Here is a 16,246-nt window from a genome sequence, read left to right on the forward strand (position 1 = left end):
CGGGCGATGTTTGGCCTCGTGACTTGCTCTTTGGGTAGGTACCGGTACCCTATGGAATACACGAAATACTCAACACGTGTTAGGAGAGGTCGTGGGTTCGAGTTCGGGTCTTCTCGCGACTTCTTCCATTTTTGCGTTTATTCTACTATTGATGGAAAGTCTCTACTGATTACGATAAAATATAATCATAGCTGTGCTTGGGAGATTGGGGTGTTGCCTCTCGGAACGGCTCTCCAGATCAAGAGACAGTGCTGCTTTCTCCAGGAAAGACCGGTAGGCTAGGACGCTGCAGTCTAGTTCCCGCGGGTGGAGTTCTCACACTGAGGCGACGAGACCACGATGTGGCTTTGGCAGTGTCTGTCGTGAGAGTCAACGCACACGTAGTGGCCTGGGAAGTAGGGACATTACTCCTCGAAACTGTTATTGGAGATGGAGTCTTCCTGACCTCATCTTGGCTTCCTTGCATCATTTGGCCGGTGATACGGTTGGCATGCCATGCCGTCCGTGACAGTCGACAAGCTGATTGACGGTTGAGCGCTCGCCAAGATACGGCCAGTGACTTTATCGCATGCAGAGCAGCATGGGCAATGCCCACTTCAGGTAACAGAGAAGGACGCCATGAAGTCCTGTAGTAGAGGGCGCCAAGCGGGGCGAACAGGACAATTGCTCGACACTTCTCATCAACACAAAAGAGACTAGACAGACTCGTTCAGCAGTCCGCTGGAAGTAAATTTGAATGGTTGGTCACTACTTTCTTTTCGGAAACCCTGGACACCCAATGTATATGCAGTTCTGACAACGCTCAAACCATCGAAAAAAAATTGAACCCACGCCTCCGAGACTTCCGCTCGATCGACTGGCGCCTCCTACTCCCCCACACACAGTCACTTCCTCCTTGCCTCAACCCCTTTTACCAGTAGTTGGGTCTCAGGCCGGCGAAGCCTGCCAGCGCGTTGGCGTCCGTTAGCGGGTCCTCTCTTTTTCTTTGGCCGGAAAGCTATCAAGGAATGTTAGCTGCAGTTCTTGCTAGAAAGGTGTCATGTGGCAGATGTATCTTACCTCGAGCTGGACGCTCCTGTGAAGATGGACGAGCCAGTCGACATAGCTCTGTGCCTCGTTGTTCCTGTCCTCGACGAGCATGCGCGCAAACTCGTACTCGGCACCATCAATACCTTGTCTCGCAAGCTGGATACCCAGACCCTTGGATCCCCGCATCGTCTTGAGGAACTCGACGATGTTCCGTACTTGCGCGTTCAAGTGTGTCTGGAGCATGGGCAGTGATGAAGTGTACGCGTCGAGGCTCTGAAGGGTCGTCTTGTCTTCGCCAAAGAGATCGGCAATGAGGTTCGGTGAGGTCTGGGAATGGAGCCACAGGAGACACTGCTGGCCGTTGTCGACGAGGTAGACGCCGCCAGGTTCCACACGAGAGAAGGACGTGCGAATCGCGGGCGGTACCTTGAGATGGCCGGACTCGTCAGGGAAGCCCTCCTCCGGAGTGAGGTTGTGAATGGGAATCATGCGCGGGTACAGGTATAAGCTGAGTTCCTTGGCGCCCATGGAACGAATCATCCTCATCTCGTGGACTCTGCGATCGGAACTCTCGTTACCACCCTTGAAGGCGCGGCACTTGAGGAGACCGAGCATGTACATGGAGAACTCCTTGAGCCTTTCCGGCATGACCAGCTGGCCATCTGGTTGCGCTGAAGTCAAGAAGTTCTTGCGGTAGGCTGAGAGAATGTCGATCGTACGCTCCGTCAGGTGGTTACGGACATCCTTCAGCGTTGCCGAAGTACTTGCTAGTTTTGTGCTTGCCTCCTTGGCCAAAATCGTGAACACGGCATCTTGGTCGATGAACTTGACGCTATCCCTGGGGTTGTCGCACACGCTCGCAATAATGTTTGAGCAGCGCACTCTCCGCTGGCCGGAAGCCGTGGTGTACAGCAGCGCCGACTGGAAGTGAGCGTCGAGTTTCGAGTCGAGCTTGCCGTCATAGGAGAAGGTAACGCCCATAGCCTTGTCAGCATCAATAACACCAATCTCCAGGTCGGCACCAAAAGTGTGGTGGATGAAGTTGCCGTGGTAACCGTTAATCTGCAGGCCATTCGAGCAACGAACCTTCATCAGAGCCTGGAAGCCAGTCTCGCGCGTGACTGCGTGCTTGATCTCCATGGACAACTTGGTGTTGTCACGGGCTCCAATGAAGTTGGGGTAGTAGAACGTCTCTCCACCGGTGGAGGCTGCAACGTGACCGACTGTGGCGATGTCCAGGTATCCGCCAGAAGGCGACGCGAGGAAGAAGTCGGCACCGATGCCGGTGGCCACCATCTTCTCGGCCACCTTCTTCCATGCCGGGTGTTCTGTAGAGAAGAGCTTCTTGTCGATCTCTCCACCGGGGTGCTTTCCATCGTCGCGGAGGAAGAGACGGCCAGGGCCCCAGGTAGGCAGAGCCGCCAGAGAACAGACGATCTTGCCTCCAGTCTTTTCTAAAGCGGCAACGGCAGAGTTGAGGGTCGCCAGGAGGGCCGGCTCGGGGTTCTTGATGTTTGAGAACATGGTGGGCAGCATAGTCAGCAGAGATGTGATGACATCCCTAAACATATCAGTCAGTGCGATGGTCATACAATTTACAGCAGGCAATCTTACTTGGATTCGTAAGGGTCGACAAAGAGACCGTCACTCAGGGGCACGAACGGATCCTCAAGATCGGGCATAATCATCATCTGGGCTTGATCCAGGGCGGGCTATGATTGTTAGTCCATGGTCCAATGTCTGGAGTCCTGGGGAGCAACTCACATTGACGTTGTAGAAGTGGATGTCCTTGTCATAAGTCACGAAGCCAACCTTGGCGCCAGGGGGGATGCTCTTCTTTGGCTCGCCATTGTCATCCCGTTCTGCGTCTTCCCCACGGTACAAGGCAGCAACAATGCCCTCGCAGAAGGACTCGATGAATCCCTTGTTGAAGGACTCCTGGGTCACATCAATAACGAACAGCCAGCGCAGACCAGTAGGCTCCTTCGTCCAGTACTCCTTAGGCACTACAAACTCCACAGTACCCCTGGTAAGCTCTGGGCGCTGATCGCGGTCCACCCTGACACCTTGGGGAGTGAGTGCGGAGAAGTATTCGGACGGGGTATCATTGGGGTACGTGCACAAGTTGCAAACAAACTTGTTTCCGCCGGACCGGAACATCATGAAGGGGTTGACGTAAGCTCTGCATCGACGGCATCTCGGGGGACCAGAATCGCCAAAATCGAGGACTGGAATCTCGAGCTCCCCGGGCTGGAGAGGTGCCATGGGCTGAAGGAGAAGACCCATTGGCAGACCAGTAAGTGCAAGGCCCTCGGCATTGGACGGAATGCTGTTCAGTGTCAAGCGCGCGAACTTGGGCGAAGCATTGCCCTGGTCGTATGCAACGTATGAGACGGTCGAGGGAGGTGGCAAGTGCTTCTCAAAGGTGGGATACACATTGGAGAAATAGTGCTGTTGGAGAGAGTCACGGGAGACTGGCACACTAGGCAGGTCGTCGAGTGACAGCTTCTGGTGTCCGGAAGTCTGAACTACGGCCGGTGGTCCGCCAGCATCGGTGCCGTTTCGGGTCGCAAATTCAGCCGGGGAAGCGGGATTGGCGGGCGTAAATGTCTGGCCCGCGGCGACGGGGAACTGGTTCATCTGAGCATACTGAGCTTGCGAAGGGTCGTTGAGGAAGGCCGTGGCATTCGTGCCGGCCGCGGGAATTCCGTTGAAGGGTTGCGACGAGCCTGTCGCCTCGACCTGGTGGTATGCGTGGCGGTCCTTCTTCTTCCTTCTTGCTGTACCGTGGCCATCACCTAGTGACATGCCTCCCATTTGCGCCGCCAAGTTCTCCTGAGACTGAAAACCAGGACTTTGCGCAAACTCCTGACCTGGAGGTGCCCCATACGGCTGTGCATGAGGTGGCGCGGAGCCAGGCTGGCCTCCATAGTACTGCTGTCCTGGAGGGGCGCCGTATGGAGTTCCCTGCTGGTATTGCTGCCCCGCGACGGGAGGGGAGAACTGGGGAGGTGCGGGCTGCGTTGATCGATTGGGATTCGAAGGGTCTTGTTCGCCCTGACCCAGCTGGTGGTACATGCTGAAGTCAGACATGTCTGCAGAAATGGGCGGTGGTCGGTGTGTTGGAGGGTTGCGTGATGGGAAGCTCGTGGTCGATTGCTCGGGAGAGTCGAATTAAATGCGGGCTAATGAAGGTACCGTAGCTTTCAAAAGCTGAGGTTCGGAGGCACGGCCAGCTAGCTGTTGTGCACCGTCAGAATCGGGTATCAATGTCGAAAACTCGCAGAGGGGTTGAAGAGAAATGCGCGCACGCAATCAAGAGCGCGCCATGCTCTGCAGAAACGTGAAAATGGGATGTTTGGCGGCAACGTCGAGGACAAGCCGAGCTTCTGGAAAAGTGACAAGCTTGAATTGTGTCCCCTTTCGATGCTCTGGCCAGACGCACGAATCAACAGGGATCCGGGCCAAATTGACACGATAACTTTCCGATCTGTTTTTCCAGGCCCGAAGTCGTTTTGGCAGGTGCTCTACCTAAAGGTACTGTGTACCTGGCCCTTCCCGGCCCTGGCCAATGCGTGAGCTCCAGCAGCTGTCCGTTGGATCCCGCAGAGCCGGGCTTGTCTCCACTGAATTGGAGAAAACGAATCTAAACCTAATAAGGACCGGAGGAAAGTCGCCGTTGTCCCGAAGCTGAGTCTGAGAAGTGGGACTTGGAATGGGAATGACCCACTCTCCAATGACGGAGCCTCAGCTACCTACCCCCTGCTCTCCCATCAGTCCTGCGTAGCGGTACGTACCCCAAGCACCTTGCACGCAGCGCAGCGCATGCAACCTTGGACTTTTGGTTCCTGGATTCTTTTACGCGACACCTCCGTTGAACCTCAAACCCCACGACTCGCTGCGCTTGCAACAGCGACGACAACGAGATTATCATCTGACATTTGCGCGCCAGCGTTATGGTCGCTGCTTTTGCGCTTGCACCTTGAAGCGACTCTGTGTCGAATCAATCCCTCTACTTCTACCTCCAGACAATGTATTGCGGCCTTGCCGAATAGATACCAATCATGTTTACCTTTTGCCCTCTTCAGGGCGCCCTTTCCGACTCAACAGCGTCGCAATCGATTCTGGAGCTCGATGGAGGCGTTAAGATTCTCATAGATCTTGGCTGGGACGAGTCGTTTGATGTTGAGAAGCTTCGGGAGCTTGAAAAGTAATCGGACCCTTCCCCTTCTCTGGCCTTCCCTCACGACAATCGCTGACATTCCTCCAGACAGGTTCCGACACTGTCCATCATCCTACTGACACACGCCACGACATCGCATTTAGCTGCTTTTGCCCACTGCTGCAAGAACTTCCCCTTATTCACGAGAATTCCCATATACGCTACCCGACCTGTCATTGATCTAGGTCGCACCTTAACCCAAGACCTCTACGCATCCACCCCTCTGGCTGCGACAAAGATACCCCACGGCTCCCTGACCGAGGCCGCATATTCCTTCTCTCAGCAACCGACGGCCGACAGCGACTTTCTTCTGCAAGCACCAACCCCCGAGGAAATCACCCGATATTTCTCCCTAATCCAGCCTCTCAAGTACTCGCAACCCCACGAACCCCTTCCGTCTCCCTTCTCGCCGCCGCTCAATGGCCTCATGATCACGGCCTACAATGCAGGCCACACTCTCGGAGGAACGATATGGCATATTCAGCACGGTCTGGAGTCAATTGTCTACGCTGTGGATTGGAACCAGGCCAAGGAGAATGTTTTTGCTGGAGCTGCCTGGCTAGGAGGCGCTGGAGGTGGCGGTGCCGAAGTCATCGAACAGCTGCGCAAGCCGACGGCCTTGGTGTGCAGTAGCAGAGGTGCCGAAAAGGTTGCCCAAGCCGGAGGCCGTGCAAAACGCGATGAGCAGCTCGTCGACATGATTAAATCCTGCGTCAGCCGGGGAGGGACGGCACTCATCCCGGTGGACTCGAGCGCACGTGTCTTGGAGATTGCATATATGCTGGAGCAAGCATGGAGAGCAGACTCTCAAACAGATGACGGAAGCCTCAAGTCAGCAAAACTGTACCTCGCCGGACGGAACATGTCGAGTACCCTGCGATATGCACGAAGTATGCTGGAGTGGATGGACGACAACATCGTCAGGGAGTTCGAATCAGTGGCTGATGGGCAACGGCGTACCAACGGCACCGAAGGAAAGAGCAAGGAAGGCGTTCCATTTGACTTTAGATACCTGAAGCTCGTTGAACGCCGGGCACAAATCGAGAAGCTCCTCTCGGGCTCCGCGGATAATGTCCAAGCAGAAGGAAGGGTCATTCTTGCTAGCGACGATACTCTGGAATGGGGTTTCTCTAAAGACTTAATCCACGGTCTCGCGAAAGATTCCAGGAATTTAGTCATCCTCACAGATAAGCCGGCCAAGTCACAGACTGAAAGGCCATCAATAGCCAGAACTCTTTGGGATTGGTGGACAGAACGGAGAGATGGCGCTTCGGTAGAGGAGTCGAGCAACGGTAACAGTCTTGAGCTTGTCTATGGTGGCGGTAGGGAGCTGGAGATCCAGGAGGCCAAGAGGCAAGCATTGGAGGGAGAAGAACTCAATGTGTACCAGCAGTGGCTCGCGACTCAACGCCAGCTTCAAGCTACGCTGCAAAGTGGCGGCGGGGCTTCCCTGCAAGCACCCGCAGATGCTGCCGACGATGTCTCATCCGAATCCTCATCAGACTCTGGCGAATCCGATAACGAACAGCAAGGCAAGGCTCTCAACATCTCAACAACCATGGGCCAGGCAACACGTAAGAAGGTTGTTCTTACAGACGAGGACCTCGGCATCAATATTTTGACAAAAAAGCGTGGTGCTTACGACTTCGATGTGAGGGGCAAGAAGGGTCGTGAACGATCGTTCCCTCTCGTCATGCGAAGGAGACGAGACGACCAATTCGGAGACGTGATCCGCCCCGAAGATTACTTGCGTGCCGAGGAAAAGGAAGAAGATACACCAGACAACGAAGGTCTGAGGAGAGATGACGATGACGACCGACTTGGAAAGAAGCGCAAGTGGGATGACGGTAACAACAAAGCAGCAAACAAGCGCCAGAATAACAGGGCAGGGTCTGTGGATGACTTGGACGCCAATGGCCCAGGTGACCATGTCGCTGACGAGTTTGACGACGTGGAGGACATTGCTGAGGAGGAGATTCAGGGTCCTTCCAAGCTGATCGTCTCGACAGAGAAGGTCATGGTCAACTTGCGAATCGCCTTCGTTGATTTCAGTGGACTGCACGACAAGAGGAGTTTGAACATGTTGATTCCATTGATCCAGCCAAGAAAACTCATCTTAGTTGGCGGCACTGCGGACGAGACAACAGCCCTTGCAGCAGACTGCAAGAAACTGCTAGCCGCCCAGATTGGGGCGTCCGAGGAGAGCGCGATCGATGTCTACACGCCAGCGATGGGCGCATGGGTAGACGCGAGCGTCGACACCAACGCGTGGGTGGTCAAACTTGCAGACAGTCTGGTCAAGAAGCTCAAGTGGCAAAACGTTCGCGGCTTGGGCGTCGTGACTGTCACAGGCCAGCTTATCGCCGAGGCATTGGCCAAGGAAAAGCTCATCGAGAAAGACGACGGGGCCAACAAGAGGCAGAAGACAGAGGCTGAAGATGCTGAGGCCGGTGAGGAGGTCAAGAAGGAGGAAGACGGGGAAGATGAGACTACCGGGATCGAAGTCGTACCCACGCTGGACCTACTGCCTTCCAACATGGCTTCTGCGGTGCGTTCGGTAGCACAGCCGCTACACGTGGGCGACTTGAGGCTCACGGATCTGCGGCGGGCGATGCAGTCTGCGGGTTACACGGCCGAGTTCCGTGGCGAGGGTACGCTGGTGATCAACGGCGCGGTGGCGGTACGGAAGACGAGCACGGGCAAGGTTGAGGTGGAGAGCGTGGGTATTGCGGATGCGGCGACCATGATGCAGCACCGTAGCACGTTCTACGAGGTGAAGAGGATGATTTACGATGGTTTAGCTGTGGTGGCTGGAGCCTAGGCGTAACTCGTGAACATCGTAAGGCTACTCGTGTACTTTAGGACAAGATACTCGATATCTAGATACAAAATGGATTGGCAAGGATACCTTGAAACATACGATTAGTTCACGGCTATCTGTAGTATTCGAATATCACCCAAACTGGACCGAACATGGCCCGTTCAAGGTCAATCATTCAAAGCATTGACGGTATTTTCCTCCTTCAAGATCTACATGGTCAACTTCCGAGGCGAAGTAGCCATGGGCTCTTGCAATAGTATGGAACAAACTTGGTTGATGCTTGAGATTTTAATCTATTGTCAGTCCTTCTAGCCATGCAGAGTACGTCATGTCACGGGATCGGAGGCTGCCCAGTCCACGTTATACTTTCCGTAAAATCGCAATCTCGGTCATTTCAGGAAGAAAGCCGCACATCGCGAGAGAAACGACTGTGCATGTGCTGTGTAGTGGTCAAGTAAAACAAAACTCGGATTAAATCCCGGATGACATTACACGTCTTCTTTAAGTGTCCCCCCGCATCATCCTGATAACCGGTCAAGCGTGCCTTCACAGCTATGGCCGGCGCAGCGCCGGCTAAACGCGGGTGACCTCCCCCGAGATCCACCTTCGGAGCTGCAATCCCGTCCCGCGGCCCGGCGCTGGACTAGACTATGTATGTCCGGCCTATTGGCCAAGAAAAACGTGACTTCGTGTGACTCGCGTTTCGAGTCCTCCCCGCCCACGGCGCGTTGTCGCGTCTTCTGCAGAGAGAGGAGTCGAGAAGTCAACAGCACGTCTTCGTTGCTGCTATGCCCTGTCATTCTTCGAGTCTATTTCTTCCTGGCCCTGTCTACCTTTTTCTTACGCCGTACATCGTCTCCACAAACCACATAGTTTGAGCGTGACAAGGCAAGATCTTGCAATGCCGCCCGTGACCGCGGAGTCTGCGCCTAAAAGGCGTAAAATTCGCAAGGGCACAACAAGCTGTTGGGAGTGTATGACGTATTCTTCCGTGCCGGTTCATTGCATTAGCACTAACAGTTGATTTGCTTCTAGGTAAACGAAGAAAGATTCGTTGTCAATTCTCAGACCACTCCCAAGACATCTGCATCGGATGCCAGCGCCGTGGCACCGCTTGTCGGACTCAAGAATACGACGACGATGCATTAGAACAGAACCGAACGACCGGAAAACAGCAGGAGACAGAGGAGAAGTTGCGTAGGGCCGAAACGTTACTGGAACAGATGACACAGGTGGTCAGCCTCCTCACGCCGGGAACAGAACGACTATTCCAGAATCGGGATGCCTCCAGATCCGCGAGTGAACAAGCACCCCGAAGGTCGGACTCCACACAACCGGAACCACCGTCAAGGTCTTTAGCTACCACACCCTGTCTGAGCATTCAAGTATTCGACAGTGTCATTGTATGTCTGAGCCCCCCTCGCGTCAAGCCCGACTCTGACGGAAGAGCTAGTTCGACGACGAAGACTATTCACTGCAGAATAATCTACCGAAAGCCAATGAAAGTATCGATGAAGAACGTTTACAATTGTCTCGTACGATCCATGCATTGCTACCATCACAACGAGATGCGGATTCGATAATCTCAGCGGGCCACAATGCGGCCTTTCTTCAATTCTTCACTTTACCCTATAAAGACATTTTTTTGGGCAGAGTACGCTCAGCCTCAATTTTGTCCTCGATTCCCAGCTCCCCAAGCCACCCAATACTTCTAGCCCGGACATTGCTATACCTTGCAAATGGCCTGCAGAATCTTTCTGCTTCTACATCCAATACAAACCATCTGGATCTCGGATGCTGTGCGGAAGATGCCATGCAGAAATATCTCAGTGGTGCCTCCTCCGTGACCGGAAATGATCAACTCACTTGTTCGCAAGAGGGCTTGGAATGCTTGATCCTTGAGACTGTCTTTCACACCAATGCGGGCAACCTGCGTTGCGCTTGGATGGTGCTTCGAAGAGCTATCGGCCTTGCTCAACTTATGGGCCTGCATCAGGGCCAACCGGACAAACTAGCGATACTCGACCCCCAGACCAAAGCCTCAGCCTCAGTCATGTGGCATAGAATTTCAAGTCAGGAGAGGTACTTGGCCCTAATGCTGGGCCTACCTGCTACAACTCTCGATGATCCATATGTCGCAAAGCACAAGTTCACCCCTGAGGAGTCTCCGTGCGACTACCTTGAACGTAGTCACAGTTACATCATGCGCTGCATCACTGCTAGGAACGAGAGCAACCAGCTTGGGGACTACAGTGTCACGCAACAAATTGACCAAATGCTGCAGACGGCAGCTCAAGAAATGCCCCCTGACTGGTGGCTAGTCCCAAACGCACGACTCAGACAGCGGCCTGCAATCATGAGTGAAGGGGAAAAGCTTGAAACCACCCTTCGGATTCTATTCCAGATCACGCACTTCAATCTGCTGATCCTCCTACATTTCCCGTACATGCTACGGTCCAATTGCCGCGCAAATCACGAATACAGCAGAGCGGCGCGTTCAAACGCAAGCCGCGAGCTCCTAAGTCGATACATCAAGTTCAGATGCGCGAACGAGATCTTGTTCTGTTGCAGAGCCATCGATTTCTCTGCGTTCACGGCGTGCCTCAGTCTGCTTCTCGCGCATATTGAAAGATGGAGTCATGACTCTGACGTGGTCGATTTTCTCGTCCATCAGAGAGCGAGTGATCGTGCTTTGGTCGAGGAGGTCATTGAACTCATGTTGGAAGTCGATCATCCTAATAGCGGCTCTCTGCTGAAGCGAACCGCTTCTATACTGAAAGCCTTGCTGGACATGGAAGCGGGTGCTGCTAGTCGCTCGGGGAGGTATTCGGACAGCCCATCTGCTGAAAGCTCCGGAGATGCTTGTCGCACTAGTCCGTGCTTGCGGATCAAAGTTCCTGCACTCGGCACTGTCAACATCACACGTCATGGCATATCCTTGATCTCAGGACAGTCTGCAGATTCCGAGGCGAATGAGTATGTGGAATCAGGGAATGTGGCCTTCGATACAACTGGCGGAGTCGAACAGGCCCAGGAGGAACAACTCCATCTCCAGGAGTATGCGAATTTGCGGAACGACGGTCTTCAGCACACAAGTCACTACACCGACGACCCTACCTTTGATTCAGGGGTGGATGAGATAGACTGGAGTTGGCAAGGTGCTCGTAGCATCTTACTTGGGCCGACTTCGAACGAAATGACAGATCCTACAAGAGACCCGCAGGTCAATTGTCTGGGCAACGAGTTCTTCTTCAGTTTCTAGAACTACCGGGCTAAGGTGCTTCGCCGAGCTGTCTATAGATATGGAAGTTGACCGCTCGATAGAGTCGGCAGCTGAAAACGCAGCAAGTCGCGCCCAGATTCGACGACGATTAAGCCCGAAAATTCCTCCCACGTTCAAGAACAGAAGATAATAACAACTTCGGCTTCGCTCTGCTACTTCTTCTCCAACAGCTCCTGTGGCATTCCCTTGATGGCTCTCTGTTCTGCGGGTGTAAGTGAGATATAGAAGTACTTCTCGATAGCCCGCACGCGTTCCACCTCGCTATTCAACGTCTCCAGGAGCTCTACTTTGTCGCCAATCTTACGCTTGACCTCATCCTTATGCAGCACAATGGTACCCTCAGCCTCCCTTGTCTCAGAATTGAGAATCGTTCGCATGCACAAGACCGTCTTGACAAAGTAGCTCGTCGGTCTCATCATGACGGCGTAGTTCATGACTTCAAAGTCCTCAGGGAAGAACTCTTGCTCCGTGAAGCAGTTGCGCTCTCGGAAGGGGCCGTCGGCGGTGTCGGTTGAAGAGTATACCCACATGCGCTGACTCGAGTCCGTGTTCTGGTCCAGCTTCTGATAGACGAGCTTTCCTCGCAGAGGAGCGATGGTGGTGAACTCGTGGCCGGTCTCCTTGTTCAAGGGTACGGGGATCATGGTTGCCCCCTTACCGAAACCGACGTCGACTACGTAGCGCTGACTATCAATGGTGACGAGATTGAGCATGTGGGACCTGTATAAGGTCAGCGCCAAGTTGTTATTAGAAGCCTTTAAGAGTGCTTACCATCCGCCGAACCTCTCGTCGCCCTTGATCTTTGCACCAACGCTGACGACTGTGAACCCGAGTCCCTTGAGGATAGCGCCGAATAAGGCATTGAGCTCCATGCAATAGCCGCCTTTTCCCTGCACTACAACCTTGTCGAAGAGATCCTCCAGATCAATGGAAATAAGGCGGTGCTTCGAGTAGTGTAAGGTCAAGCTCTCAAAGGGGACGCGAGCAAGTTGGTGAGCTTGAAGCTCCTTCAGGAGCTGCAATCGATCTGACGCATGTTTCTCTCGCGGGTAGTTAATATGGTGCAGGTACTGGTCGATTTGCTCCTCGGTGTACGACATAGTGAACGCTAACTCTGGGAAGAATAGGGCATGTAGATAGGAAGGGAATGCTTAACGTAAGTTGTGAGAAATCCTTCGAAAGATATTATGAGTTGATTACCAATCCAATCTGTGCTCGTGTTTTGATACAATGCAGATGCAACTTCCAATGCAGGTCTGGTTAGCTCCAGTGAAGTTCAGCTTGAGGGTTTTCTTTGGCGTGAGTAATAGTTTCTACATGGACTAAAGACGTGGGGCATCCCAAAGGGCGCAGGCCTGCGATGTCGGCCATGTATTAGTGGTCAAGACGAGTACCATTACGACCATCGGCTAATGTCTTCTTGGGGGCCGTTCAGAACCCACGTGGCCGAAGTGAACAAAAATAGACCAGCGTGAGTCGGTAAGTGAACCTTTTGATCAAAGTAGCAGTAATCAGATGCATTTCTAGAACTGCTTAGCGGGTCTTGCTTACAAGGCATACTTACTGCCTAAATATGCTGAGAACCCTCACGCTCATTCATGCAGAGCTAAGCAAATGGTGGACTAGCCTATTAGTTCCTAGAAGTGAGACGGAGGACGCCCGCTAATCCGGCCTCTAGAATTCTCTTGCGCTCGATTAATTGTAAAAAAAGAAAGGACATTGAACGGCTTTTGAGAGTGAAGATGGGACCTGAAGTACTTCGCTGCAGAAACGCACACTGTAAAGGCTAGTTGATGCTGCTGTGAATCCCTTTTAGGAAGGTGATTGTTGCACCTATGGGCACGTAATCACGGACGCTCCTGGCACGCCACTGGGCAACCCAACTTCGCACCAACATAATAGTGTCCAAACGAACTTCGGTACCGCTTTGGACCAATGCGACCATACTCTCTCGCACTCTTATTCACATGTGTCGTCTTCGCAATGGGTGAGAAGTTCATCGTCGAATTTGGCAGCAGCAAGGTGTGTCCCAGCGCCCACCGTCTGTGCTCTGATGCGCTAACACTTGCTTGCGCCACAGGACGAAGATAGAGAGGCTCTCATCAACAAGTTGACAGAAGACGAGAGAACCAAAGTGGTGAAGAAGTTCGATCATGCAATCTTCTCTGGGGTGGTTATCGAGACTGGAAATCACAATCAGGACACTCTCCGGGCCTTGCCCAACGTCGGCAATGTCTGGCCATCGAAAAACGAGGGGCTTCTAGGGGCGCTTGGAGGGTCGGAAGCGCGAAGAGAATCTGCGGAGCTGTAAGCAATGAGAGAGTCCAAGTACAGCACGTTGCTTGTCAGGAAATGAGAAATGAAGCCCAATGCGCTTAAAAATGACCATAATGAGAGTTCGCAATGTCTATTATATGTCTAGCTTTTGAGAAGAATGAGTCTAAGCCTTGAAAGAAGCCACTTCTGATACGGTGGTGAGGAATCTAGGCACGTCATGGCCGAACCGCCCAAGAAACAGACCGTCGACGGCCTCGCCCAGCTTCTCGAACAAGCCCGGTCCAGCACTTCCGCCATAGATGACTCTAGTCGTGCCGGTTCTCCTCTTAACGCTGTCAAAAGCTCTGATACCCTTGACTACCTGAATAACGTGGCCCTCGCTAGCTGGTTCGCTTGCGCCAATTGCCCAGACTGGCTCATACGCGATGATGACTTCCGCCGTCTCAGGCACGTCTGCCAGGGACTGGTCAATCTGGACTTGACATTCTCCCAGTGCAACACTCAAGTCTCCTTTTGTCTTTTCGCCGATGCAGATCAAAGGCGCCATTCCATTTCTGCTCGCCGCTGCGGCTTTCTTGGCCACGACCTCGTCGGTCTCACCAAAGACTCTCCTTCTCTCCGCGTGCCCAACCTCGACGATTGAAACGCCGGTCTCGCGTAGGACAGCCGGGCTGACCTCACCCGTAAAAGCTCCGAAGTCATCCCAGTGGCAGTCTTGTGCACCCAACCGGATTGGGACGGCCGAGTTCTTGAGGGCTTCACTGACGGGATGGATGGAGATAAAATCGGGGATGATGAAGATGTCGACGTTCTCTAAAGATGTTGGAGATAGAGCGGCTAGTTGTGTCTGAACTGTGGCGATGAAGTCGACTGTGCGTTGGAGCGGGAAGTACATCTTGGTTGAAAGGCCGATAAGCCTCCTATTCGGTGGTGTCGTCATCTCGAAGGTATGAAACTTCTCTGCGCAATGTCTGCTGGCAGCTTCTAGTTGACCTGTTGCTTCACCGGTTGAGCTGCGTGTGAAGAAAGGAGCGTCTGGGTGATGCACTTCAAATAGTGCGGAAAATCGGGACTGTACCCCGCCTAGAGGGGCTTGCGGCCGGACACTCGACCCATCTTTGCGGCAATCCTCCTCATCGTATCGTCAAGCTTCCCGGTTGTCCGATCGCATCAAACATCGATGAAGTTCTCAATCCAAGATTCAGAGAACATGCAATCTCTGGGTTCTTCGTTTGCAATAGGTGCACCCAGATTTCCGCTGGGAAAGCTGACGGAGCTCACCTAGATCTTGCCCCACCGATATCGAGATTTGGGGAAATAGGGAATGGAGAGCTTCAATATCGATGCAGAGAGTTTGAACGACATCTGAAAGAATGAACACCAAAATTAAGGAGATGCGAGTCTTCAGGAAATTGGAACAATAATGTGATGAATATTATGTGAGGAATCAACTAGCTCACCTGTAATCCGACTTACTACTGCTGCTCTGAAGGCTAGGTACCAAACCAAACACATCCCGAGCTTGACTTCGCCTCACTGGTCACGCTTGCGAGAGTGAACAGGATGAGTGAGGGAACGTAGAAATAGCAACATAGGGGCTATTACGTTCTTAAATACTTCTTCTATTATTGAGCCGAGCCGCACACCGGCCCCGAACTTGTCACTACTCTCCGGGTCTTGGACCTGCCGACTGGTGAGTCTACCGGATTCTGCATGTAGCCCCGAACATCATTGGACAAGACGCGCATGTGAGATCAACCATTTTTTTTATCACCCTATGAAGCCTGGATGAACATTGACGTTGTTGGGAAGTCCAATGATGTGAGATATGTGCCGTGAGGGCACAAGGCATGAGATCGCAGATTCACATGAGAGCTGAGTATGTCATGCGAAAGATATGGTTTAGGGTGGATATATGGAAAAAGAATAAACGCTTTTATTAATCGTTATCGAAAAGGAATGCAACCACATATCTGCTTCATGCTGTAGCCTCCAGACTCTTGATGACGTGAACCTTTTCCGCACTGTTGCTCGTAGGGTCGAATGTGTATCCAAGCCAGTCCTTCGCAAGTCGTCTTGCAAGTTCCAAACCAATGACTCTCTCACCCATGCACAGCACCTGCGCATCATTGCTCAGGATTGAGCGTTCGACGCTAAAGCTATCGTGTGCCGTTACAGCGCGGATGCCCTTAATCTTGTTGGCGGCGATGGCCATGCCGAGTCCCGTGCCGCAGATGAGCAGCGCGCGGTCGGCCTTGCCGTCGGCTACCATTTGAGCAGCAGCCGCGGCTCTGTGAGGGTATGCCGTCTTGTCTGCGCCATCGTGGCTTCCGACATCCTCGACGAACTCAACGCGGGCGTCCTTTTCAAAGTCTGCCTTGATTGTGTCCTTGTACTTGATGCCAGCCTCCTGTTTAGGTGTCAGTCTGATTTCATGAGAAGCGAGGCACGTATGTCGGCTTACGTCACATCCGACTACAATGCGGTACTTGGAAACGGGGTTGCTGCCCATCTTGAATGTTCTTGTATGACGCGGGGCGGTGAAGCTTGAAGACGGATCTGGAGATAGAGATGGAGTTTCTTTGATATTTCGGATGTCTGGAGACGAGTATAA

General features: G+C 53.1%; 8 protein-coding genes across 8 annotated transcripts; 4 read left to right on the top strand and 4 right to left on the bottom strand.

The window, feature by feature from the left end:
- Positions 1-739: 739 nt before the first annotated feature.
- HER10_EVM0007084 (Sec23/Sec24 trunk domain-containing protein) lies at positions 740-4,448 on the bottom strand. Its single transcript, XM_035476650.1, has 4 exons — positions 2,794-4,448; positions 2,644-2,741; positions 1,060-2,590; positions 740-997 (listed from the first exon to the last, which is right to left on the bottom strand). The coding sequence occupies exons 1-4, from the start codon at positions 4,120-4,122 to the stop codon at positions 911-913; spliced, it is 3,045 nt and encodes a 1,014-aa protein (XP_035326224.1). The 5' UTR covers positions 4,123-4,448; the 3' UTR covers positions 740-910.
- Positions 4,449-4,908: 460 nt separating this feature from the next.
- Positions 4,909-8,127, top strand: HER10_EVM0012412 (RNA-metabolising metallo-beta-lactamase). Its single transcript, XM_035481808.1, has 2 exons — positions 4,909-5,239; positions 5,300-8,127. Exons 1-2 carry the CDS (start codon positions 5,094-5,096, stop codon positions 8,070-8,072), a joined length of 2,919 nt encoding a protein of 972 aa, XP_035326375.1. The 5' UTR covers positions 4,909-5,093; the 3' UTR covers positions 8,073-8,127.
- A 733-nt stretch (positions 8,128-8,860) lies between these two features.
- HER10_EVM0001621 (uncharacterized protein) lies at positions 8,861-9,655 on the top strand (the record flags this gene model as incomplete). Its single annotated transcript, XM_035471365.1, has 2 exons — positions 8,861-9,046; positions 9,108-9,655. The coding sequence occupies exons 1-2, from the start codon at positions 8,974-8,976 to the stop codon at positions 9,653-9,655; spliced, it is 621 nt and encodes a 206-aa protein (XP_035326057.1). The 5' UTR covers positions 8,861-8,973.
- Positions 9,656-9,885: 230 nt separating this feature from the next.
- Positions 9,886-11,334, top strand: HER10_EVM0001805 (uncharacterized protein; the record flags this gene model as incomplete). The annotated part of the gene is made up of 1 exon (XM_035471540.1): positions 9,886-11,334. The coding sequence occupies one exon, from the start codon at positions 9,886-9,888 to the stop codon at positions 11,332-11,334; it is 1,449 nt and encodes a 482-aa protein (XP_035326066.1).
- Positions 11,335-11,507: 173 nt separating this feature from the next.
- Positions 11,508-12,605, bottom strand: HER10_EVM0012192 (N-acetyltransferase; the record flags this gene model as incomplete). The annotated part of the gene is made up of 2 exons (XM_035481592.1): positions 12,127-12,605; positions 11,508-12,075 (listed from the first exon to the last, which is right to left on the bottom strand). The coding sequence occupies exons 1-2, from the start codon at positions 12,453-12,455 to the stop codon at positions 11,508-11,510; spliced, it is 897 nt and encodes a 298-aa protein (XP_035326369.1). The 5' UTR covers positions 12,456-12,605.
- A 733-nt stretch (positions 12,606-13,338) lies between these two features.
- On the top strand, positions 13,339-13,721 carry HER10_EVM0000076 (uncharacterized protein; the record flags this gene model as incomplete). The annotated part of the gene is made up of 2 exons (XM_035469871.1): positions 13,339-13,377; positions 13,436-13,721. The coding sequence occupies 2 exons, from the start codon at positions 13,339-13,341 to the stop codon at positions 13,664-13,666; spliced, it is 270 nt and encodes an 89-aa protein (XP_035326005.1). The 3' UTR covers positions 13,667-13,721.
- Positions 13,722-13,795: 74 nt separating this feature from the next.
- Positions 13,796-14,572, bottom strand: HER10_EVM0002976 (triosephosphate isomerase; the record flags this gene model as incomplete). Its single annotated transcript, XM_035472667.1, has 1 exon — positions 13,796-14,572. One exon carries the CDS (start codon positions 14,570-14,572, stop codon positions 13,796-13,798), a length of 777 nt encoding a protein of 258 aa, XP_035326106.1.
- Positions 14,573-15,610: 1,038 nt separating this feature from the next.
- On the bottom strand, positions 15,611-16,144 carry HER10_EVM0005990 (ribose 5-phosphate isomerase; the record flags this gene model as incomplete). The annotated part of the gene is made up of 2 exons (XM_035475588.1): positions 15,611-16,042; positions 16,097-16,144. 2 exons carry the CDS (start codon positions 16,142-16,144, stop codon positions 15,611-15,613), a joined length of 480 nt encoding a protein of 159 aa, XP_035326197.1.
- Between the last annotated feature and the right edge of the window lie 102 nt (positions 16,145-16,246).

Source organism: Colletotrichum scovillei (genome assembly GCF_011075155.1).
Source record: "Colletotrichum scovillei strain TJNH1 chromosome Unknown Contig00012, whole genome shotgun sequence".
Taxonomy (NCBI): domain Eukaryota; kingdom Fungi; phylum Ascomycota; class Sordariomycetes; order Glomerellales; family Glomerellaceae; genus Colletotrichum; species Colletotrichum scovillei.